Raw genomic sequence first — 24,938 nt, 5'->3', positions numbered from 1 at the left:
AAGAGAGTCCACAATCTTCACTCCTTTTTGGAATTTTAATGCCACCTTGAAAAAAATCAGCTCAGAAAAAAAAAATGTGTTTTTTAAGACAAAATTTGTTGTGAGGACCAATAGGTGAACTCAAACAAGAGGAGGCATAGCTTTCTTCATCAGGCACAACCACCAACTAAATACAAAGCATAAAAACCCCAAGCGCAAACATAAAAGCAATGTTAGAAGTATAAATTACACAAGTTTGTAAAACTTCTAAACAGCTTAGGTACTGATTTTTTTAAAATCACCTGTATTAGAATGGTGCAAGAAATGCAAGCAAAAAGGTACCAAGCATCCAGGTTTCAAAGAATCAAATTTAGTAGGAGATTTATTCATTGACTATCATGTACAATCATGTCTGAAATGAAGAACCACCAAAATCAACCCTGGCGGTGTTAGAGCTGGCTGTGTAAGACTGAGGGCTGCGGTATTCCGACAAATAAACCCGAGTAAGTGAAGAATACAAGGCATGGAGGGAAGTGAAGAGGATGTTATTTCTGCAGAGACATTCCAGCAGCTCTATATTCTTCTCTCATAGCATTTTCCTCTTCTCAAATTCCTTGAGGATAAAGAAAAAGAGAAAGGGGAAGTTTTACTACAGCTGCAGCAAATAGTGGCCAATTGCCAATTACCGTCTTCCTTTCCCACTTCTCTTCTTTGCCCCAGACTGCCTCTGCCCGCCCTGCAAACAGGGCATTGCTAAAATGCTCTGATCTCACAAAAAGGCAGATAAGCACAATTGCAGGGACTCAGACTGGCCAATGCCAGTTGTTATCTGATCCCGAGGCCTACGGTAACTTTTGATAAGCTGCACAGACGAGCTCACACAGTTCTGAAAGCGTCCCTTTATTTGCTGAGTGCTCAAGGCAGCTGGCAATAAAAGAACAGGAAAATAAAATCCAGCATGTCCAAGTAACTAAAAACAGAGAGCCAGTTCAGTCTAGTGGGAAAGGTGCTGGATTAGGAGTGGGGAGATCATCATCATCATAATATTTATTTCAGTCATTGTCCAATAAAAATAAATACAATAAAACAGACAACAATATTACCCCTTTCATCAATAACTATTAGCAACCATTTGCGGGTGAAGCTTACACATTATGTAGCAAAATTTTGCAGCTTTTAAAGAGATAGATTTGCCTTGATTATTTAACAAATAATGCAAGTAAAAATTATCGGAATGCCCAGGGAGTTTAATTAAAAGAGGGGTAATCAGCTGAAAGCGAACGTCCCTATAATACTGACAATACAAAAGAACATGGACTGTGGTTTCAATGGCACCTGTATCATGATGATGGAGTGGGGAGATCTGAGTTCGAGTCCTGCCTTAAGCACAAAGCCAGATGGGTGACTTTGGGCCAATCACCTTCTCTCAGTCATGGGAAGGAGGCAGTGGCACAGAACTTTTAAAAATGTTGCCAGGAACACCGCCCCCCCTCAGACAAACAAACAAACAAATAAATAAATAAAATCTCTATCTTTCCTTACAATGAAATAGGGAAGTCCTCTAAAATAAAGAAAGGGCATTAATCCACTCCTTTTATTAAGAGGGAGTTTGACCAATCTCTGTTTTGAATCCTCACTATCCTTACTTTTCTAGGAACTCACATATTCCTCCCTTTATGATTCAAGTAGGAATGGAAGAATAGAACATGGAAAAGATCAAACCTTTCGAAACTACATGTTAAAGGTGCAGATAAATCTAATCATTTTTAAATGCAGGTGTTTTTTTTTTAATCAAGGATATCCCTCTATTTAGAATTCATCCCTCTTGGAGGAGAAATGTGAACAAGAAACGTGAAATGTGAGCTAAACCAGGAGAGCAACGACACATGATCGAGTAAGGGCTGGAACACACATTTCCAAATGGGTCCATCTGTACGCCAGCTGAGAAAGAAGCAGAGCACTCTTCACAGTGGCCGAGATTTGGGTTCAATCCCAGCAGAAGTGTAATTCACAGGGTGCATCGAATGAGCAGCCTGGTTGACACAGGTTCGTAAGAACTGCTTCACTAACCTTGTAAATAGTCGATCCCAGCTGTGCAGGAGACATACTGACAATGACACCAGCATTCTGAAGGGCAGCAATTTTCTCTTTGGCTCCGCCTTTTCCGCCAGCGATGATTGCTCCTGCATGGCCCATTCTCCTGCCGGGAGGAGCAGTGACTCCGGCTATAAACGAGACAACGGGTTTGGAGTCCGGACCCTGGGAGGAAAGATGTGCATTTCAGAAAGCGGGGCAGAAATACAATCGGCCCAAGGAGCGCAATTACTGGTGCAATCAGAGAATAAAGGATGTGTCTGAACTGACACAGATGCCAGAACAGCAGCCTGGAGATTCTGGGCCAAGAAAACTGGAGCAGAACTGCTGTGCTGAGCATAGGCAGGTCATGAAAACTGAATAAAGTTAAGCTGCAATGATAGAAAACAGCTCTTACTGAGGATATTCTAGGGTAGAAACAGGCATTGGATGACCCTCCAAATGGTGCTGAATTCCAACTCCCAACAACCCAAGTTAGTGCTATTGACAGAACTGCACCTTCCAGAATATACATATACTCCTGCAGAATTTTGACCATTTTAGCTAATTATTCGATAATTATTTTTTTAAAAGGTAAAACAGATAACAACAAACATGTAGCAGTGGGCCCATGAAAATCTGCAGTACAAAACAGGTCAAGGAACTTTCAGCAGGCAAGCTGTCAAGAGTTAACGGGAGAAATCAAAGGACAGTCTTAACTGGCGTTTTTCTGCCATGAAGGAACCCCCAAGGCTGATCAAAAAAACATTTTTTTCCCCCAGGATACCCAACAAAATATGTAACACATCATTCTGGCCATTTTCAAACTTGGCACAACTTCCTGGCCACCCTGCCCATAAACAGAGCTGTATATTTCCATCACAGCTTGGGAATCTTTCCAATTAAACATTGGCTGCGTCCATGAACATCTGGGCCAGTTCTTACATTCATCTTATGAAGTGACACCTCAAGATATTGTAAGGAGTCTGAATACTATCAACCAGCTCCCAGCAAAGAGATGGATATTTTATTGTTCATGGACATTTCAACTGCCATACGTTGCCCATTTTTCCTTAAAATAATTAATGTGGTACTGCGGCCTATACACTGATTCTCAATCCTGCAAAACCTGTTTACTCCCCTGGGAGTTTTTTTGAAAGTTCCCGTTTTTTTAAAAAAAATAGCCCCACCCTACAGATGTGCAAAATGTCATCAGAATGGCCTAACCACGCAACATCTTACTTGGATCTCAGGATGGGCATTCCAACTTCACTGCAATTGGTCTGAGTCTGTTCCAATGTTACCAAATGTACTCTGGTTTTGAAATGGACTCTCTGAACTAGTTTCACACTTGGAATCGCTTGCTCTGAGGCCAGAACACATATTCTATTTCTAGTGAGTCAAAATAGCCTATTCCAAGGTTAGAACATGAAGTTTGGAGTTAGAAATGCTCTGATCTTGAAACAGTTTGTACACCTCTACTTAAACCCATTTCCATGCATTGGCAACTAGGGGTGTTGTAATATTCACCGCAAAATATTAAATTGGGAACAAAACTCATCACTGTATCACTAGCCTACAAAGGATATAGTCTATTTATGTTGAAAAAAAGAGGACAAGATTTCTTTTCCCCAAACTTCATTGTACTAATTATGATCAATTTAGCCAAGTGTTGGCATAGTTTATTTCTATCACGTGCAATGGGGACCAGCCTAATTAGCTTATATTTGCAACCAAGTTAGCGTTCAGGAAAGGGCAGAAAATAGATCAGAATCTACTTGTACATCTCAGGGCAATTCACTTTAAATCAGAAAGGGCCAGGAGGGTTAATAGGTGCAATGACAAATATAGCTATGACAAATATAGAGCTCTAGTTTGGTGTAGTGGTTAAGGTACTAGGCACAAAGCCAACTTGGTAATCTTGGGCCAGTCCCTCTCTCTCAGTCCTAAGAAGGAGGCAATGGCAAATCACTTCTGAAATCCTGAAAAACTGCAGGAACTGCAGCAACAGTGACTCAAAGGCACTAAAAAAAAAGACAAATATACTTGCTCCACATTCTAAATATGACTGCTAAAACAAAAAAACCAAAGGAACCAAGCAGAAAACCCCTCCCCTCCCACCATCCAAAATCCTCTGGACTAAGTACGTACATGTAACCTCCTTTCATAGTTCTGCTTATCTTCTTCCATCCCCTCTAGCACCTAATCCCAACTGGTAGGCCTTGAGGATTCAGCAAAATTAAAAACAAAACAAAACACTTCTCTCCAGCTTTTATAATATGAGTGGTAGTGCTTTCAAGGTGGATTGTCATCAAAACTGCACCATAGGAAATTTTGGAGGAGGAGGAGGAGGAGGCTGAGGTGCTCTGGGACTTTGGAGTTCAAGCAGACAAAGCACCTGCCACTCAAGACCCCAGACTTAACAACTGTTGATAAGAAAGACAAAGAAGTCTGGATAGTGGACACTGCAATACCTGGAGACAGCAGAAGAGAAGAGAAAGAACTGGAGAAAATCACAAAATATAAAGACCTGCAAATAGAAGTAAAATGACTGTGGCAAAAGGAAGCAAAGATAGTACTAACAGTAATAGGTGCCTTGGGTTCAATCCCAAAACATCTGGAGCATCACTTGAACACCATCAGCATTGACAAAATCACCATCAGTCAATTGCAAAAGCAGTTTTACTTGGAACAGCTTCCATCTTGCAAGGATACCTTTAATACCATCTAACAACACCTGCCTATCCCAGGTCCTTGGGAAGGATTCGATAGGTGGATAAAAATGCCAATCCAGTCTAAACATCCGGCTGACTGTGTGACCAACCACCACCACCACCACCACCACCATCATCATCATCCTTCAAGCAGCTCTGGACAGTTTACAAATTGTTAAAAACATTTAAAAACAAGGAACAATACAAAAACACAAAAACACACAAAACAAAAGAACAAAGATGGCAGAGAAAACAAACTCAGATGGGAACAAGAAAAAGAAAGAAAGAGGCATCAAATAAGGAAATAAGGAAAGACTGTCTTCTTATCCTCCAGAAAATTGTGTGCAAGAAAGAATATTTCCAGACTGAATTTCACCTTTTTCAGGCATCATTCTATGCAGGGGTCCAAAAATCTCCCTAAATGGAAAGACATATTTGGATCCAATCCAACAGCTTTAGAAAGCTTTTAAAGGAGCAACTTTTTCCACCTCCTTTTCAAAATCAGGATATTTCCACATCAGCAAGACATTCTTAGAACATTTAAACTTACAGAATTATGTTTTCTAAGGAAGGCTGCAGCATCTTCTTCAGCATTTCCACCAATCTCCCCTATCAATATTATCCCTTTAGTGTGGGGATCCTTCAGGAAGACATCCAGACAGTCAATAAAATTTGTCCCATTAAATGGGTCTCCTCCAATCCCTTAAAGAAAAAAAAAAGGCATGAAAGGGCAATATTGTGCTTTCAGAGGCTGCTCTGCTGATCCTTAAGACTCCCCTTTGTCTTCCTTTAATAAAAGGAAGTCCAACTGCTGTGAAGGTGCTAATAGCGACTGAGCGTTAAGTAAGTATTGTGACTTTCCACTGCTCTTTTTCAAGGAATTACCAATCCTTCTGGCTTAGCAAAACAAAAACATGCAACACACACATTCCCAATCATCATACAGAAGGGAAATCTTTCATGCAGGAGTGAGAGAGCCCTTTTTCCCTTGCTGCTCCCCAGCAGTTTCTAGCAAGTAGAAGGCATGTATGTTATTTGTACAGTGAGGTTAATTTGGGGTGCATGTATAAAAAATGTCTAGACAATTTAAAATCCAGCCAGAGCTGAAACAGAATGGAACCCAAAGGATACCAGAAGAATTACCTAATAAAACTGAGAGAATTCATTAATTCATTGTTTTCACAGCCAGATTAACCTTTCACTCGAACCTGCAGAACTGAACTATTCAAACGTTCCGTTGCTGACAATTTATTTAGAAAACTTAATCATACATTATACGGCTTTATCACCTCAGCTGATGGCTGCCAGAAGCCTATTACTGGAATTGCAAAATCCATTACAATATAAATTGATACTTTGTTAAACTTTTATTTTATCGACTCAAGACCGTTTTGCATGAACGTTAGGGAGCCTACTCTCTGTCTTACCACCACGCTGAGGAATGTAGGAACTACACTTAATATGATATACCCCTGCCTTTACTGGTACTATAAATAGAAGGCAGTCACAGCACCCCATTCCCACATGGGCAGTTTTGCATGGTAGCAGGTTACACACAGGAGAAACAGGCATCTATCTGCAAAGCGGCTTCAGAAATCCTACAAACCTTCACAGGGTTGGGATTGCTAATAAGCATTTTTTATTCAGAAGAAGAGGCACCAGGAACAAACTCTATGAAGCCCTTCAATTTTTACATTGCCCTTCCTCTGAACTGGCTTCAGACATCACTGCATAACTTCATCATAAAGTCAACTCAGTAGGATACCCATTCTTCCACTGTCATGCTATTACCTTGTGAGTAAAGAAAGATACTCAGAATATTTCGTGAATGCAACTGTGGGCAATGCATAGTTCACTCCCAATCACCAGAATTCCCCCCGACATTGCTATTTTTTTTCCTTTCAGCATTAATTCTCAGCAGTTTTCAAAATACACATTTAAGATAGAAGGGAACAGGAGAAGCGTGTCCATGTAGTTTCTACAATCATATGTGTTGTCTTACACATGAACTGAGCCTCTCTCAAACCCACCAACACAGAAGGATTGTCCCAGTCCAACTTGAGTTGTTTGATGAACAGCTTCATATGTCAAAGTGCCAGATCTTGATACAATACCTGAAATATAAGGAGGAGGAAAAAAGGTATCATGGGAGGGTGGGGGGAAGAAATTATCAAGCTGATATTCGTGTTATAAGTTCCTATGACTCAAACGACAAACCAAACTCTTTCAAAATTAGCCTTGTACACACAGCATATGCTACATCATAGATTCAAGAATTACAATGAAATGCAAGGGGGACCTACATTGCCCCTGCAACCCCACTGTAACAAATATACATTAGCAAATCCAGAATGTTTCCAGGTCAGTTGGAATTGGAGGCACAATTTTAGAAAGGAAATTGCCTATCAGTGGCAGTCTTTTTTACTCAAATCCAACTTATGCCTAGAATATCCCAATCAGGTTGATGAACAAATGGAGCTTTGCAAAAATTTAGCAAAGTCTGTCCCATTCTCATTCTGACTAGCAGTGATTAGACTCCTGAATCTAATACAAGTTTAAGTAGAAAAGACAGTATACGCCTACCCCGATTAAATCTGTCTCAATACAGGTTTGAAATATACTCAACTTGAAAATTCTTGCACATTTTTTCCTTCTTAAAAAAAATTTAAAACAGAGATGTATTTTTTTAAAAAAGTTAATGTCTACAGATGAACAGATAGCTACTACAATTATACAACTGATGCTCAATAGAACATTAATACAAGACACCAAGTAAAGTATATGGAGTTGTTTTCATAATATTAAAAAGGACAAAAGAAATATGAATTTTTCAGCCTAATAATAAACTGCCATTGTTTATAAATATTAAAAAGAAAAGAAAAAGATCCCTAAAAACAACATAAATATTTGATCTCTGACATCCCCATTGTTTGCTCTCCAACTGATTTGCAATATCTGTTGATGTAAACTTTAAAAACCATGCTTTAAATGTATGTATTTACCCTGCTGTGTAATGTGTAATATATATGGAAGCCATTCTTGTTGAATTTACTTAAACTCTTATTTGGTATGTATACTATTAGTTTCGCCACTGCTGCATATTCTCCAAATTTAAGATCCCAATCAGATATCATTGGTGCTACGTTGCTGTTTTTTCCAGTGTTGTGCAAAGTTTATCCTCATAATCATAAGCATGTATCTTAATAAATTATGGTATTTTTATTGGTATATTCTGGAATTATATCTAGTTTAAAAAAAAAGTATATGGTTTCATTCTGAATTTAATCTGTAAGATTCTCTTGAATGGAGCTGAGTATGTCTTTCCAATAATCTTGAGTTTTTTGGTACGTCCACCCCATATGGAAGGCTGACATATCTAGAAACTGCTGGAAGAATAAAATCTGACCTCAAAAATGAGGGAGGAAGATTAAGAAAAATGACAGAATTTGAAATGCTTATACCGAATGAAAACCACCTATTAGGCTGTATATATAAACTTCTATTTAGATATGATACAGAGACAGAACAAATAAAAACATGTATGATAAACTGGATGCAAAACTTCAAAGAAACAGCCCCAATACAAAATGTGAAGAACTACAGAAAAAATCTATAAATTTATCGTTTGAGAAAGAACTAATATAAAATATTTTACAGATGGTATACAACTCCATCATTAAGTGCCAAAATAGACAGATGATATAGCAATAAATGTTGGAAATGCCTTTTTAAAATGGAATTTATGGCAGATACAGAGCCAACATAAGTTCCAAGAATCAGATGTGAATTTCAGAAAGCTGGCCAGAGTAAAACAGCAAGCCTTTGTTTTTTATATAAAAAAGTTCCTCTTGTTGGGCAAGCAGAAAGATAAGAAAGATTTTTGATTGACCAAAAATCAGTCAAAATGGAGCTTGCAGAAAGCAAGCAGTCAAACTTGCTGGGCTTAATTGTTCTTTCAGAGGAAGCCTGCTTTAAGAAGAGTGGGCTAGCATTTGCCACAGGCTACAAACTTAGATTGGCAATCTCCATACTTGATCAGAAAGTTTGGAGACGGAATTGGAGCTTGGTTAAAAGACTTCTGCTTTGCCATGAATATACTCAGTTCTAATCTTGCACTGGCTTCCCATTTGTCCCTGTATTAGACTGACTAAATCAAGTCAATAAACAGGTGTCCAGTTTCATTCACTCAGGAGACCACTGTGAAGCACCAATTTGACTCATGGAGGTAAACACACACATCCTATCGACATGCACTTTTAAGATACGGATGTTAATTCGAAGGTACAATCTTCTGCAATAGAGCAAAGAAACTTTTCAAAAACACACCGTTTCTTTTTCAGAACTTACCGATTCTTCCTTTCTTGTGAATGTGGCCAGGCATGATACCGATTTTACATTCTCCAGGCTAAAAACAAAATAGAACCCCAAAAGTGGATCAGATTTTATTTACATTTCTTTCTAAACCTGTTGCATACGTTGTTAGAAATCACCTAGGCATACTTTCTAGAAATACAAAGGATCTATTTGTAGGAATTCAGCTTGCACAGAACTTCCCATGCATTTGCTATAGAACCTCTGTACTTTCAAACTCACTTTTCACAGACTGTAAGCCCAGCGTAAGGGATGCTTAAAAAAAAAAAAGTTTGCTACCATTAATGTTCTCACTATACAACAGAGAGGTTCCTAAAGCATAGCTTGGGAAATGCTGGTTTATAAATACCCCCACTTCATTGTCTTAACAGTGCTGTGATACAGCCTGAACCAGTGTTTCTCAACCTTGGCAGCTTTGAGATGTGCTGAAAGCTGCCAAGGTTGAGAAACACTGGCCTGGACAAACCTATGAGAATCTCATAGCTAAGTGGGCTTTTGAACAAGTTTCCCCACACATAACCCCAAAACCAGACTATCAGTTGCAGGTGGAAGTGGAATCAGAACACAATGACTCAGGATGATGGCAAAGAGCAGGTTAGAATATTTATTATCCAAAGATTTAGATCACACTTTTTCTCCAGGAGCTCAAGCCAGCTTCCATGGAGCACCCTTCATTTAATCCTCATAGCACAACCCTGTAAGATAGGGTATGTGGGCTGAGTTATCTGAGCCACGGGGAGTCATTTGATTGCAGAAAGGTAGAAATGGGGGGTGGGGAAGAGAGATGAAGTCAGCCTTTAAGTTTCCATTGTTGAGGGTGGACATCGACTCCTACTCCAATACTTTTACTACTTCACTTAAACTGGCATTAGGATATCAATATCATGGTAGAGAAACCTTTAAGGGGGAAAAGTATCTGCAGGCTTCTATGTCCTAAACACAACTATTTAAACTTCCTTGGAACCCTTACATTGATGACTCCTGGGCAATTTGGGCCAACAAGTCGAGTCTTGTTCTGACGAAGCAATCTGTGTTTGACACGCACCATGTCCTGCTGGGGAATACCTTCTGTAATGCACACAACAAGGGAGATTTCTGCGTCAATGGCTTCATTGATTGCAGCAGCAGCGAACGGTGGTGGCACGTATATTGCTGAGGCGGTAGCACCCGTTTTTACTATAGCCTAAGATCCAAATACACTTTTTTAAAATCACTGTTCTCTTGAGGCATTTAGCATGCTGTAAGAATACATCTGTCATTAGAAATTAACATTCTGGTACACCTGGCTTTCTTGATGAGCATTGAAAGCATTCTTTACCAGACCTACCCTCTTCAGGCCTATTGGCCAGATTCAGGCATCAACCCATTGGCAAACAGCTGATCAATAAAGTACATGGTCCACATTTGTTTTATTATTTTTTTAAAATGCAAAAGCAATTCTCCAGCATGCATTAAGTCCAATGGGGCCTTCAAGAAACTGGCTTAACATTTCTGATTTAGCGGTGAAGGAATTCAAAACACCTCTGAGTATAAAAAGAAAATGGAAGTACTGAAATATCACAAGCAGTTCCATGGATCTTGGCCAATGATAATTCATTCCCTTAAGTTACAGCCCTCTTTGAAAACTGGTCTGAACCTCAGCTGCTTCAAAAGCCATCCCTGACTCTCTGCACATACTTTTGCACAGAAAGACAAATGGCTGTGTTTGCACATGTGTGCAAAGAAAGCTGGGGGGGAGCTTTCACAAGCTTTGCAAAAGATGTGGCTGCTTGAACAATTTGATGAGAAAGTCTTCATTCATGTTAATGTACTTTGCGAAGCACTCTTCTGAATGCTTCACACAGCCCTACTAAAATCTAAATCACTAATCCCAAGTTAGGAAAGCATAATTATACAATTAGATACTATGCCCACATTTCTTTCTTGGGACTGGTTCTGCAACAATTTTCACCCTGAGGAATTAACAACTTTCAAGGAACAACACTCCTCGTGCTGTTAGAAAATGTCCTTGGAACATGCCTTTATAACCTTACATTTCAGCTTAATCCACCCACCCACCACTTCCCCATTTTATTCCTACCCTGCCAATAAAAACAAACAAGCAAAAACGTAAAATGCAGGTTATTGTTGTTAACAGAGCATATCAAATATGGAGTATCTTAAAAAAAAAAAAACTCCATGAACAAATTAACAAATGAAGCAGCTGTAAAATCTGAAACACACAGTAAATGAAGCCAAGAAAAAGCAGAATGGAATTTTGCAAAATCTGCTTAAAGATTACAAATGCAGGGAATTCAAAAGATGTGGAGTCACGTCAAAAAGGTCCTGCTGTTCTTGTTCCCCACCAATCAGATGGTTCATGGGGACCAGAGAGAGAGCAAGACCTCAGAAATTTAAGTTAGGGCCTAGGCAGGTACAAGCAGTCCTTCCAAGAATCTGTTCCCAAAGGATACAGGACTTTAAAGGCCAAAATCGGCATTTTAACTTCAGCCCCCAAATGCACAGGCAACCAATATAGCTGAACAGTGTTGGTATAATGGGGTCAAACACCTGATCGTTCTGTCTCATCAAAGTTTGCAGCTACTTTTCGAAGCAGCCTTATAAAAACAGTATGACAATGAAATGAAAGACGTAACAGCACTCGGCATGTGGGTCAGTGATCTTACCTCCTGGACGGAGTTAAAAACGGGAAGCCCCAAGTGAGTTTTGCCCCCTTTGCCTGGCGAAATTCCTCCTACTAAATTGGTGCCATATTCCAAGGCTTGCTGACTATGAAAGGTGCCCTGCAGGAAGGTACAATCGAGAAAGCACAATGAATTTAACTGGGGGGGGGGGAGGGGGGGAGAGAGCAGGCAAGTAATGAGAACATTTGTCCTGCCCAGGGTTAGAGATGAACAAGTGTTCTGAGACAGCCAGGCCGTTCTAAGGGGGGCGGGATGTGCTGCAATTGCAAAAAGAAAGGGAAGATATGCAGCCATGTAACCCAAATTTCTGGTTTAAAATGGTATAGTCCAAACAGGTCTATAAGATGCAATTATTTTTATGAAGGCAAACATTTAAATAGGCAAATTGCCCTAAACCAAGATCAATCTTGCCGTTTTCTTTATAACAGAAAAAGTCTTGAACAAAAGGCTTGTCAGATCCACATATTGACTAGGTACATCGTCTACCACCCCCTAGAACTAAAGCGTAAGTTCATATCCATGAAGGACCAGCTTTTTATATATTTAGCGTGGCATGAGAGGCTATAAGCTTTATTTATTTTATTCAATTTATATAGCTGCCCAGAGTCACTGGTCTGAGATGTGTGGCTATATAAATTGAATGAATGAATGAATAAATAAATAAATTTTTAAAAAGACAAGATAATAAGCAAATTACATGCTGAAAATAAGAAAAAATCTGCCCTTACTTTGCCCCGCTGATGACTTCTAAATCAGAACGGCTGAACCCCTTCAATAATTCTTAGTCTGATTAACTAGTTGACTGTATCATTTACTTAAACTGCAGATTACTGAAAACTCAGCAAAAGGTGGCTTTACAATTAAAACCATTAACAAACAAGAAGCTGCATGTTTCCAGAGGGGAAACAGTGCTATTTAGGTGCAGCAAAAACAAAAAGAAAAGAAGTCTTGTGGCATCCAGAAGACCTACAAATTTATTGCGCCACAAGCGCAGAAGCACAGCATTTCCTTTTATAGCTTCATATTACTGAAATAGCCTCAGAAGAAGTGGAAAATGCTTTTTACTCTCAGCTGTTCAGATTAGAAAAAAAAAAAACTTCCTCTTCTTCATTAGCACAAATTAATCAAAGCTTTAGGTTAACGGGTTGCCTCTTCAACCAGTCTGCTGCAATGGGAGGAAGAGGCAGAAGGACAAAAGCTAAGGAAGGGAACTTATGGTCATAATGTAGCATGAAGGAATCATCTCCAACATAGGTATAGCCCTTGAAAGGAGAAAGAAAAAGCTTCTCCAACTTCAATTAAAACTCTAATTACTTAGAAGAATCCACTACACCTCCTAACTAGTTGGATATAAAATACAAAGACAGCTTCTGTATTCTGCAAGATAGACTGGAGATCTTAACTTGCATAGTATGAACATGCTTGAGTAATGTGCACCTGTTGCATACCAACCAAAAGGTACCAGAACTGACTCATACTTGCCTTACTACTGGCACAGGTTGCTACATATGGCATGGGTACAACTAAGGCTGGTAACCTTGTTTATAATATTTCTATATTACTAAAAACTCCTATGTAAAAGCCTCAGTGGACGAAAGCCTGATAGGTGGAAGAAATCTATATGCCATTTATCCAGGTGCCCATCTGGTGGCATTGGAACACCGTGACTTGGAATGTACAAGGATTACAGGGTAAAGAGCATGAATTAACATCTGAAATGAATGAAAGAAAAATCAATATGCTGTGCGTCTGTGAAACTAAGAGAAAGGGGAAGGCCCTGAATAAAGTTGATTTGATCTTGTGGAGTTAATGTATACATGCAGAGAAGTGAAAGCGTAGGATTAATTATGAATGAAATATTAATTATGAATGAAAACATAAACTGTATGCTGGAAAGTATAAACTGGTGTGTATGTGTGTACTTATGATGTATTAAGCATCTGTCGGATATATCAGGAGGTAATCAGTGGCGCGTTGGAGCCGGTTCATACTGGCTCACAAGAGCTGACTGTTAAATTTTTTTTGGAATTTTGCAAGCTGGTTGAGCGCAGAGCTGAACCACGACACCTAGCGCGCCCATCAGTATTTGGCAGTGCGCAGCAGTGCCAGTGGAGCCAGCAGAGCTGGTTGTTATACATTTATCAGCACACCATTGATGCTAAAACAGTGAGTAGCATGGTTTCCAGAAGCACAAGGGCCTGTTCTGAGAATTCAAAACACTCCCAAGAAAGATAGGAGAATTTCGGAACCCTTCTGGTACGTTCAGAAGAACCAATTCCAGCCAAAATGGGACATTTCAGAGTTAGGACATTCTGACTCAAAACATTATGCACACTTCTCCTTCAGTGAAGCTGCTGCAAAGTTTGAAATGATTCACTATCCCAAATTTTGTTTTCTGTTATAAACAGAATATAAACTGTTTCTGGAAAAAAGAGAACCAATATATTAGGAGTATTTTTCTGTATGAAGATTGAGTATTGTTCTGTACACTAGGAAACTTCTTTATAACTACACAATGTGAATAAAAACTTGTGGGATGATGTAGTAGCTAGTTCTGATATCTGCAATAAGGAAGCCCTGATAAGGAATCCCAAGCTTCTCACAAACATAGAGCAAAAACTACCATACTACAACATAAGCAAAGGTACAAGACATTGGCCATTCAAGCACACACCTGTTTGCCAGTGAAACCTTGACAAATAACCTTTGTATCTTTAGTGATGTACATATTTTTCCGTGTGGCTGAGTAGGAACACTGCCGTACCCCATTCTTCTGCACTAAAAATTAAAAAAAAAAAAGGAAAAAAGATAAATGAGAAATTATTCATTTTTAGGGTATCTGCAAAATTTCAGCAGCTCAGGATGTATCATACTTCTTCCTTGAAAATTATAGGAAAGATGCCATGTTAATTTATTTTTTTTTAAATACATTGGAACAAATACATAGAAAAAGCTGGAAGCTGAGTGACTGCTGATTCGATCAGAGCAGTACCAGAAACTGCATATTAGAAAAGGCAGTGAAGGGAATCTCTACATTGTACCCATGCTATAAAACTCATATGCAAAAAAATTGAAGTACAAAATCAACGCTGATTCTCTGAAATTTTAATCCATAAAAACAGCAGTCCACAATTTCACCAGTCTGAGCAAGGGTCCAGTTCTATGATACTGAAGTGCTTGGAGTACCTCAGAAACCTCAGATCAAACCCCAGCCTTAAACTTGGAGCTATGGAAGAGGGGATATGTGTCGGTAGACACTTGGTACACAACTGCATTACCCCCTCAAGTTCTTAATAGCGCTTATTATCTCAGCACACTGCAATTAAATCCATTTTAATTTCAACCTAGAAAACAGAGCTTGCACTTGGAACTGCAGCATGATTTTAAGTGACTTACTACTCATGTATGATGGAGATAAGGAAGGGAGCCAGGTTCTATAATGCTGGGCTACAATATGAGATCAGGAACTGGATTCCACCATGTTTTACAAGGTTTGCCACTCTGCACACATAAGCACAAATGGGGGAGAGAAGGCTGGACTGGGGAATGGGGCCACAAGACAATTGGTTACCAAGGACTGATCAGGCATGTATGGAACAGTCAAACCAGGTAGCACATATGTTTGGACATTTAATGGCACTTCTTAAAACTCCAGAAAAAGAGAAAGTGCAGCATTTGGAAGTTGTGGCTCAGTACAATTGGAAGAACTCAGGTTAAAAAAAGGCTGGTTAAAAGTCTTCACTGCTTCTCCAGCCAAATATGAATTACATCAATGATACAGAAGCAGCCAACATTCCAGTAAGGAATGTTAAGAAAGAGCGAAACCCTGTACTGGGTGTCATCCAATTCTTGTTTTATTGTTTCAGTGCCAGTATAGTAGTGTGTTCAGTTAACTCTTCTTTAAAAAATTATGGAACGATCAGGACTCATACCTTTCCCCCATTTAGTATTTAGCTAGGCACCGAACTTCACACTGTCAGTACGTTTTTATTTTGCTGTTTAATAAAGAGAAGGAATACATGTCAACAGCACTAAGAGATAAATTATCAAATGTAACTGTGAGATGCTTATACAGAGATTGGGGATTGTACGTGCAGTTTACAAGTACAAACTGACAAACAGAACCCAGGACTTGAACACTGAAGGAGTCAGGAAGAAAGCACTGTTTTGCACACATACACTCAAGCTAAACTTTCCAAGCAGAATTATCTTACAACACATTGTTACCTTTATCAAGCATCCAGCCCCTTCTGCAAACAAAACACTCTTTTTTAATGATACTACACACACTGCTTGTCCATAGCAGTCCATAGTGGAGATACCAACTCAACACAATTCTAGTCATGAACTTATCCATTTCCTGTTCTCTGCAGATAACATTCAGGATACAACATAGCTGCCAGTATTCAAACAAAAATCCTGTTTTTGCTTTTCTTTCCAAAAAAGCAGCTTTGCAGAGTTTCTAAGGATCCATGATATAAAAACCAAAAGACCACTTCAGAACATTGTGAAGGGTTAGACACCATTCTCCTCCACTCCCGAAATCTAGAAAAAATACAGCAGCCATATGATCATGTATAAGAATCAATTCCATGTAACAGAAGCAACAATTATAGGTATGACAATTCTACTTTCCAGCAATATAGTCAGGACCATTCTTTTTGCAGCCAGGGGAACACTTTTAATTGTTAAAGACGTCCCAACCACTCCCCCCAATCAACCACAACAAATAGTATATATATCCCCGCTCTACTCTAGGATTGTTTTAAGGATCACAGAGTGGGGGGGGGAGGGGGGGGCATACAGCCTGCAGGCCAAGGCTAGCTCAGCTTTGCAGTACCTGGTGGTTTAGCAACAGGAGGAGCCCTTCCAAAAAAGAAAAAAAAAAGCTAGAACTGCTCTTACAATCTTTCCCAGTAGAAATGGAAGGTCATTATGGCTTACAACAAACAGTGATAAGGAACATTTCAGCTGTTAGGTTTCCACCTGGAAACTGCTATTAAAGGCAAGCATCCAAGCTGAGAAAAGGGACACCAACCTGCATTGCAGGAAGCAAGCACAAGGTGAGTCTACCCATACTAGGAGAGAAATACGTGAGAAAAGGTAAGAGATGTCAATCTCTATGCCGACGCAAGCTCTCGTCCTCCAAGGGGACAGTTTAAAAGCCAGTGAACCCAACAAGGGTGCAGCATTATGGTCCTACCCCATGAAAGCGAACACCCAAGAACAGCTGGAGCACAAGGCCAGGAGCGATTCTCTTGCACGAGAATAAGACCGTGACAAGCATTCGTCGAGGCCCCAGCACGGCCCAGGGAATTCAGGGCAGGGGGTTTTATCTGCTTTATCTCACTCAGGGCTTTCGGCCACCCCACGGGAGGCTCCCGCTCCTGGCCGGGACACCTGAGCCCAAAGGCAGCCCTCTCTCCCCTTGGGCGCAGGGCACGATGGGAAGTTTGAGCAGATGGTCACGGAGGGAGGGAAGGAGGCCGTGCCGGCTGGGGATAATGGAGGATGCAGTTCAGGACGCCTGAAGGAAAAGGCCAGGCTGGCGGGGAAAGACGTCCCAGTCTAACAGGAGGAAAAGGCCATGCCTCCTGGGGAGGATGGGAGATGTCGCCCAACGCAGCCGGAACGACCAGGATGCCGCTGGCCGGGGATGATGGGGGAGGGAGTCCAACAGGTTCGGAAAGGCTAGGCCACGCCGGCAGAGTGGGGCGGGAGGTGTCGCCCGAGAGGCGCTTGGCACACAACAGGCATGGGGATGATGGAGCTTGTAGTCCCCGACACAAAAAGAACCCGCCCGCCCCGAGGCGCCACGTCGGGAGGGCCAGTCCAGGCAAAGCAGCGAAGGAACGCGGAGCCCCCTCACCGCGCACCGTCACGTGACCACGCCGGAAGGGGAGGGTGCCCCCCTCGGCCCGTCCCCCACTTACGGAGCAGAAGAAGGCGGCCGAGGCCTCGGGCGCCGCTCCCGCAGCAAGACATCGCCGCCGTCCCTCCGGTGCCTCCACCCCGGCTGCCAATGACAAGGGGGCCGGCCCGGGGTAGCGCTAGGCCCGCCTCTTCCGGTCTCCAGGCCCCCACCGCGGCGCGCATGCGTCGGAGAGCGCGGCCGGGTGCCCTTTGCGCCTGACGGGGCGGCCTACCAGCCCCTCCCGCCGCCCCCTACAGAACAACGGGGGTACTTCGGTGCGTTCCCGAAGAAGCCGCTTCTTGTCCGGCTTGGGAGCCCAACCAGTCAGGCGCTTAGGCGTCTAATCCCAAGGAAGAGGCCCCTCTTGCCGCGAGGGATTATGGGGGAGGTAGTTCAAGCAACGAAGCACCTGAGTCCCGTTGTTTGAAACGGCGATTAGCAGCCAGTTGAGGCTGCGGCGCGCAGCGTGTAGTGCAAGCTTTAATTGATAGCGTGGTCGTGCAAGCCCCAACATTTGCTGTAGCAGCGTCAAGCTGACATCAGGGAAAAACCATGATTTATATGGGGCTAATACAGCTCGTCTAAACCATCATTTATGGTTTGCCCCATTGCACAAAGGCAAACCGTGGCAGAGCACGATAGGAACTGGATCTCTTAAGTCAGGAGAAAACCCTACAAAACTCTATAGACCATCTGTCTCAAAAAATGAGCCAGAAAATGTCCTGAAACACTTTAAAACACGTTTCCTGGAATTGTGTGGGGTCAATCCTTGGAAAATACATGGCTTATTAAATGCCCTGTAATCCATCAATCAAGGATTTGTATTAAATATATTTAGGCTGACCACACTGTGCCTTCCTTGAATTGGAAGTAATATTTAGAGCAGTGTTTCTTGACCTTGGCAACTTGAAGATGTGTGGACTTCAACTCCCAGAATTCCCCAGCCAGCATGGCTGGCTAGGGAATTCTGGGAGTTGAAGTCCACACATCTTCAAGTTGCCAAGGTCGAGAAACACTGGTTTAGAGTAAGCAGACCAAATGGGGTGATTCCAGACCCAGTGGCTGTTCTTCTGACTCCCAGGGGTGCAAAAGGATGAAAGAGATACACCAGGACTGAGTCCCCCACCCCCTGCTAATTAGAGTCAGCAGTACAAAAGCCTGATAAATAAGCCTTGATCTGGATACTAGGGCTATGTAAACTATACAAAAACTAATTCAAATTGATTCGGAAAAACAGTCGGATTCGACATGCAAACTGGATTCAGTCTGGATTGCTAACTCAGTTTGGAAAAGCGCACCTGAATCATAAAACTGGATTTGGAGCGCTTGGTTCCATACGATACTTTGATTTGATTTAATTCAGTCGATTCAGATGTTTGCATGGCTCAACGACAGATCGCATTCTTCTTCTTCTCTCAATTCTGTACATGTAAGAAGAACCCAGATATGAAGCCTTGATATTCCAGACACCGTGAAGTTGACTAGAACACCACCCAACATGAGGGATGCCTGGAAAAACATACTGATAATATCATCTGATGTAGCATCTGCAGGTAAATATGGCTTAGCGTATCATACAAATACACCCATAGATTAGAACAACTGTCTCCTTCTTTAAGCCCTCCTGCTTAGGTTAAAGTTTAGGTACATTCCACTGATACCGATTGTATTTTATAGCTAGAATAGCATTGCCCTCTTGTAGATGTATGACTACAGGCAGATAGTCTTTGCATTAAGTTACCTAAATGTTAAGAAAATATATAACAGAAAGCAATAAACTGAAGAGATTCAGAAGCAAAGACTTTGAAACACCATCTAGACTTTGCTCCTCTTCAATGGCCCTTTTCACAAAGAAGAAGGAGAAGAGGCGTGTAGCAGCGTGGGAAATCAGATAAATTCTCCCCGACTAGCTTGGGGCCACACCCTCAGCACTAAAGCAATGAACTGAATTTTACCTGGTGCATTGTGCAAACTCGTGAGGTTTGCTTGTGGTTCAGTGTGTCACCCAAACCTAGAAAATTGAGGGTATTGAGGTATCTACAGTGTGCAAACAGCATGTGCAAACACAGCTTTTGAGTGCAACCATCTTAACCAAGGCTAAAGGACACATTTGCGAAGTAAAGTCCATCAACAGGAGCTATATCGTATTAAAAAAAACCCTAAAAACTAAATTGATGAAGGAAAGGGGTTGGCAGGTGTATGACCAAAGCCATAACATAGGAAAGAAAGGACAGACATTATCTAGAAAGAAAAATAAAATGCCTGGAAGTCTGCAACATTTCTAAGATGTCAGCAGGAGAGCATATGACGTTGGCTGCAGTATAATAAGTATGGATAGCAAGGTATTAAAAGTAGAACCTAGAAACAAAGTGATTAAATTAATTAATAAAAATACTTCAGGAATAAAATGCTAGAATTCTACATATTGAATATTAAACTATTAAGTGAATACATGGGGATGTGAGTTTGTGTTAATGTAAGTGCATATACGTAAAATCTTACATTAGTTACTGAGAAATAAGATATGACAGGAAATAATACTTAGATGCAATTTAAGAAACATAGGAGAACAAGGTACAATTGTACATTAATGAAAATGAGAAAATTAAGCAAATAGTTTCCTGCATAAAACAATGGCAGCTGAGAGAAATTTTGCAACTCTCTTGGTGGTGTTAGGAATCTGTCTGACAGCAAGGAACAAGTAAGATTGTCCTCAAGACAGAAGGGACTTCTGTTGGTAGATGAAAGGTAGATGAGAAAATGGGACAGCATAAAACATTGGAGAGGGGACAATTCTTCAGTATCTTTTATAGTTCTCCTGGGGTTGATTGATTGGTTATGTACCATCAAGTCGTTGTTGAGTCCTAAGTACCACGTAGATAGATTTTCTCTATGATAATCTGTCCTGAACCTGGCCTTTTAGATCTTCCAGTGATGCACCCATCACCACTGTAACTGAGTCCATCCACCTTGCTGCTGGTCATCCTCTTCTTCTCTTTCCATCCATCTTTCCCAGCATTAGAGCCTTTTCCAGAGAAGTAGGTCTTTGCATAATGTGTCCAAATGACTCTGGTAATTTGTGCCTTGAGTGAGAATTCTGGGTTGATTTGTTTGATGATCCATTGATTTGTTTTCTTGGCTCTCCACAGTATTCAGAGTTCAAAAGTGTCAATACTTTTCCTACTCTGGGAAGCGGCTGCTCCTAGTTGACTATGGTCAATCTGAAAGAAAGCTGAGCAAGTTGGACTGGATTAATACTTGGATGGGAAACCAAGAGGGAAAACCCAGGATTATAAGCTAAACTGGGGGGGGGGGGAGCACAGAAGAGGGTAAAGGCAAACCATGTATGTATTGCTGCCAGGAATATTGCATGCTCTTGTTTATGTGGACAGAAGTTGAACTCAACTTCAGGCAGTCTTTATTTATCTTTTTCTCCAAGGATGCTCTGATTAACACTATGACAATATTTAATTAATATTATGATAATAGCATGTTTCAGTGTTAAAAGACAGATGTGTTTATTGATATCCCCATTAAAAAGGATATGAGGAAGAAGAGGAACAGAGGGAGTTACATTATACCTGATCAGGCTGTTTGTCACTGCCTACACAATACTTTTTAAAAAACAACACAAACAGGAAGAGTCTAGAACAGTATTTCTCAACCTCGGCCACTTTAAGATGGGTGGACTTCCACTCCCAGAATTCCCCAGCCAGCCATGCTGGCTGGGGAATTCTGGGAGTGGAAGTCCACCCATCTTAAAGTGGCCAAGGTTGAGAAACACTGTGCTAGAGGTTGAATCTGGAGGCCTCACATGCAACACAAGGACTATAGCACTTGAAGCCCAGGGATAGCTCCAAATATTCCCACCTTGTGAGAACCTTTCTTTTAGAATCCCCTAGGAATTCTGTTTAGTAACTGGACATGAACTAGTAAGGGTTATTGGGCAGTTCAATTGCTGTGCTATCTGTTGACCCACTACGCTGATCTATCATGTGCTTCATTTGCTCTTGAATGTATGTTGGGTGAACCCAACCAGTGTGGTCTGCAAATTTGAGTTTATGTCTCCCATTACGTTGACCCAAATCTGCCCTACAGCTTCTCAAAAATGTTCTTCCTCTGTGAAAAAGACTTCTGTTTTATTCCTTATCCTTAGGACACTTGAGAATTTCTTTTCAAGTTTCTCTTAGTAGGGTTTTGAACCTATTTGATTGTTGAAAGTGGTAGTGTGTGCACTACTGCTCATCTTATTTGATGGACAACATCCTTCCACCCTTCTGAAGCCCCCTCAGCTTTCCATACTTCATAATGATACAACGAAAGAGAAGGGATCATACCTTCCCATTGGTCACTTTGTCACTAAATCAATGCCAACAGATCTCATTCCACCCATATCAATTTCACCCAATTCTCCTTTGAAAGAAATCTCAAATTCACATTCTCTTTCCTTTAATTGAATAATATCTGATAGAAGGGAAAATAGTGCAGCAGAACTGTAGGGACTCAGCCAATTGTAGCTTATCCACTAAACCATGTTTAAGCAAACTAGGGCATACAGTAATGCATGCACCTAGGCAATTTGACACCCCTAAAGTGACACCCATAAAGAAGCTGAGATTTGTTCTTGGCTGTGGATTCCTGGCTTGTTTGGAAGAGATAAAGCAGTGTTGTCCAAACTTGGCCACTTTAAGATGAGTGGACTTCAGCTCCCAGAATTCCCCAGCCAGCATGGCTGGCTGGGGAATTCTGGGAGTTGAAGTCCACTCATCTTAAAATGGCCAAGTTTGGACAACATTGAGATAAAGGAAGCACCTCAGCTTACCCGTCCCAGCAGACAATGAAGTAGCTCACCGGGAAGGACTGCTGTCCTTGCCTAGAAAAACAAAGTAAAAATAACCTGAGTGGTTATTGTGTGTCCAGCTAGTTTACCATCTGATAAGTATGTCTTTTGTGATTGCAGCTATCTGGGACCTACCACAAGATGCCCCAACAATTCCAAACAATGGATTATATCAGAGCGTTCTCAGGTCGAAGAAAACCGTCTTGCAAATCGGAGTTCCCCTCCACCCCGAGAACTGTTTCATTATTTCCCTCACCTTGTTTTATATTTTGTGGCCTTGTTTCAGTTCTGTAGCTTTCTCATTCCCTTTTTTCATCTGTTCTTCCCTCCATGGGCTATCTTATCACAGGGTCGCCCTTTGCGATGGCTACTTTATCGCCTGGCGGGTCTTTTCAAAGCGGCTCTCTCTGAGTATTTGGTAAATATTCTGCTGGGATCACTCAATGTCCTCACCCCCCTTATCTGTTAAAGGTTATCTTGACATTTGAGTGGCTTTTGAGTGGCCCAGAGACAGATAAGACAACTGTGACCCCCTGACATTTTCTCCTCCTCGGTTCAAGGCTTATTTATTTATTTATTTATTTATGAAATAAACAGAGGCATTGAATTACTGGAAATCATGATGTCCTCCAAAAAGGTGCATTGGGGGAGTGTTTGCACACACATCCAAATAGCTGGATTTCTTGACTGTTTGGTTAGAAGCGGAATGGCAGACCAACCACAGGTGGATCTTGCCTAGGTGAAAACACAAAACCAATGATGGTTCTAAAGAATGTGCTGGCACCGACTCTAACTCCCACCAGCCTTAGGTACCGTGACCAGCGATGAAGTATGATGGGTTTTGTAGTCAGGGCCATCTGGAGGACGCTTATGGGTTCAACTGTGGTAGTCCCTGGGATGAAAAGGCAACTTCTTGTTCTGTTAGAATGCAAATAAAGGGCCAACTGGGTTTTTTGTTACAAGGAGGTTCATCGGGAAAGCTAAAAATACTTAAAGGAGAGAGAAGGGTGAAGAAGAGGGTGAGTGGACAATTGGATGGAGCAAATAAAGGGGGGGAGAGAGGAAAAAGAAAGAAAACTACCTGTCCATGTGGTAAGCCAACAAGTTTGGTGCAAGAGTTCTCCATACCCTAGGGCACTGTCTCTCAATCTCAGTAACTTTAAGATGTGTGGGCTCCAACTCCCTAGAATTCAGGTTGGCACCCTAATTTACATGACCCATCATTTACCTAAATGTGCATATCCTACCTAAAATTTGCATGCAGGCCCCAGATACACTGTTAGTGGAGAGTGGCATTTTGAACAGGAGGATAGTGGATTGCATTGTATAGTATAGGGTAGCAGTTCTCCAAGTGTGGTCTGGGGACCTCTGGGGGTCCCCAAGACCCTTCCAAGGAGTCCATGAAGTCAAATAAATAAATAAATAAATATTTTGCCATTTCTCAGTTTTAATTCCTAATACAATACATATCGAGAGATATGACCCACATAAACCAAAGAACTTTGGGTTAGGGTTAGGGTTAGGGTGAGCACTTTGGGGTGCTCAATCGGTTTTAAGAATCTAAAGGGATTCTGAGACTAAAATGTTTGAGAATCACTGGTATAGGGTGCTAGAGAAGTTCAGGGAAATCAAGGCACCTCCTGAGAAGAATCAGAGGATCTCAAATTGAGAAAGATAAATAGAGAGGACTGAGAATAAAAAATTCAGTGGAGGTGGGGGGCATCTGAAAATTGAGGGAAGGGGAGAAGAAATGGCCCAATATAGACATCATAGTAATTCATGGTTTAACCATAATTGGCATACAAAGACATCAACTATGGCTACAAAACTCTGGGGCTGGTTCATATGGGTAGGGCTTTAGCATGAAGAAGCTACTCAGTCAATGAGTGAGCACAGACTGAAGAGGAACCATAAGGCAAACTTCTTTAAAAAAAATTTTTTTTTATTTTTTACAACAAACACAAACAAACAAGAGCGTAAAAAACATAAAAACCATCTTCCATCTTAAACCGTGTGTCAGCCAGTTACCAATCATTTGTGCCATCCTTTCATAGTCTTCACTCACCATTTATATAGAGTCTCATATTATCTATCCAACATATATTTATATATTTATCAGTTATCAATTATTATTCATTTGTTACTAGTCTATCTATAACACCAGCTTTCATTATAAGATTTGTATCATTTTTATCCATTGATTATATATATATATATATAGTAATTTATATCAATTTATCCAGTTTCTATTATATAATTTCCTAATCTATTACATTACTATATCTTTTCGTCCAACCATTGATAAAACAAATCCCATATCATATAAAATTGTTTGTCTTCTTGCTCTCTAATTTCAAATGTCA

At 40.9% G+C, this 24,938-nt stretch overlaps 1 protein-coding gene and 1 long non-coding RNA gene across 3 annotated transcripts; one reads left to right on the top strand and one right to left on the bottom strand.

Moving 5' to 3' along the window:
- Positions 1–333: 333 nt before the first annotated feature.
- SUCLG1 (succinate-CoA ligase GDP/ADP-forming subunit alpha) lies at positions 334–17,910 on the bottom strand. 2 transcript variants are annotated; one of them, XM_007429695.3, is made up of 9 exons: positions 17,755–17,909; positions 14,496–14,599; positions 11,804–11,920; positions 10,108–10,320; positions 9,114–9,171; positions 6,797–6,880; positions 5,317–5,468; positions 2,050–2,238; positions 334–592 (listed from the first exon to the last, which is right to left on the bottom strand). In XM_007429695.3, the coding sequence occupies exons 1-9, from the start codon at positions 17,804–17,806 to the stop codon at positions 566–568; spliced, it is 996 nt and encodes a 331-aa protein (XP_007429757.1). In that variant the 5' UTR covers positions 17,807–17,909; the 3' UTR covers positions 334–565. The 2 variants fall into 2 exon arrangements, with proteins under 2 accessions (XP_007429757.1, XP_087989305.1); XM_088133179.1 differs by lacking the exon at positions 5,317–5,468 and having other exon boundaries at positions 17,755–17,910.
- Positions 16,781–23,318, top strand: LOC112540812 (uncharacterized). The gene is made up of 3 exons (XR_003084869.2): positions 16,781–16,884; positions 19,173–19,288; positions 22,696–23,318. It is a non-coding gene; the product is annotated as an uncharacterized LOC112540812 (long non-coding RNA).
- Positions 23,319–24,938: the final 1,620 nt, after the last annotated feature.

Source organism: Python bivittatus, unplaced genomic scaffold, assembly GCF_059951505.1.
Source record: "Python bivittatus isolate LINGU-HERP-01145 unplaced genomic scaffold, Pbiv_v1 ctg000070_np1212, whole genome shotgun sequence".
NCBI lineage: Eukaryota > Metazoa > Chordata > Lepidosauria > Squamata > Pythonidae > Python > Python bivittatus.
The sequence above is the reverse complement of the archived record's forward strand: the minus strand, read 5'-3'. Positions and strand labels throughout refer to the sequence as shown.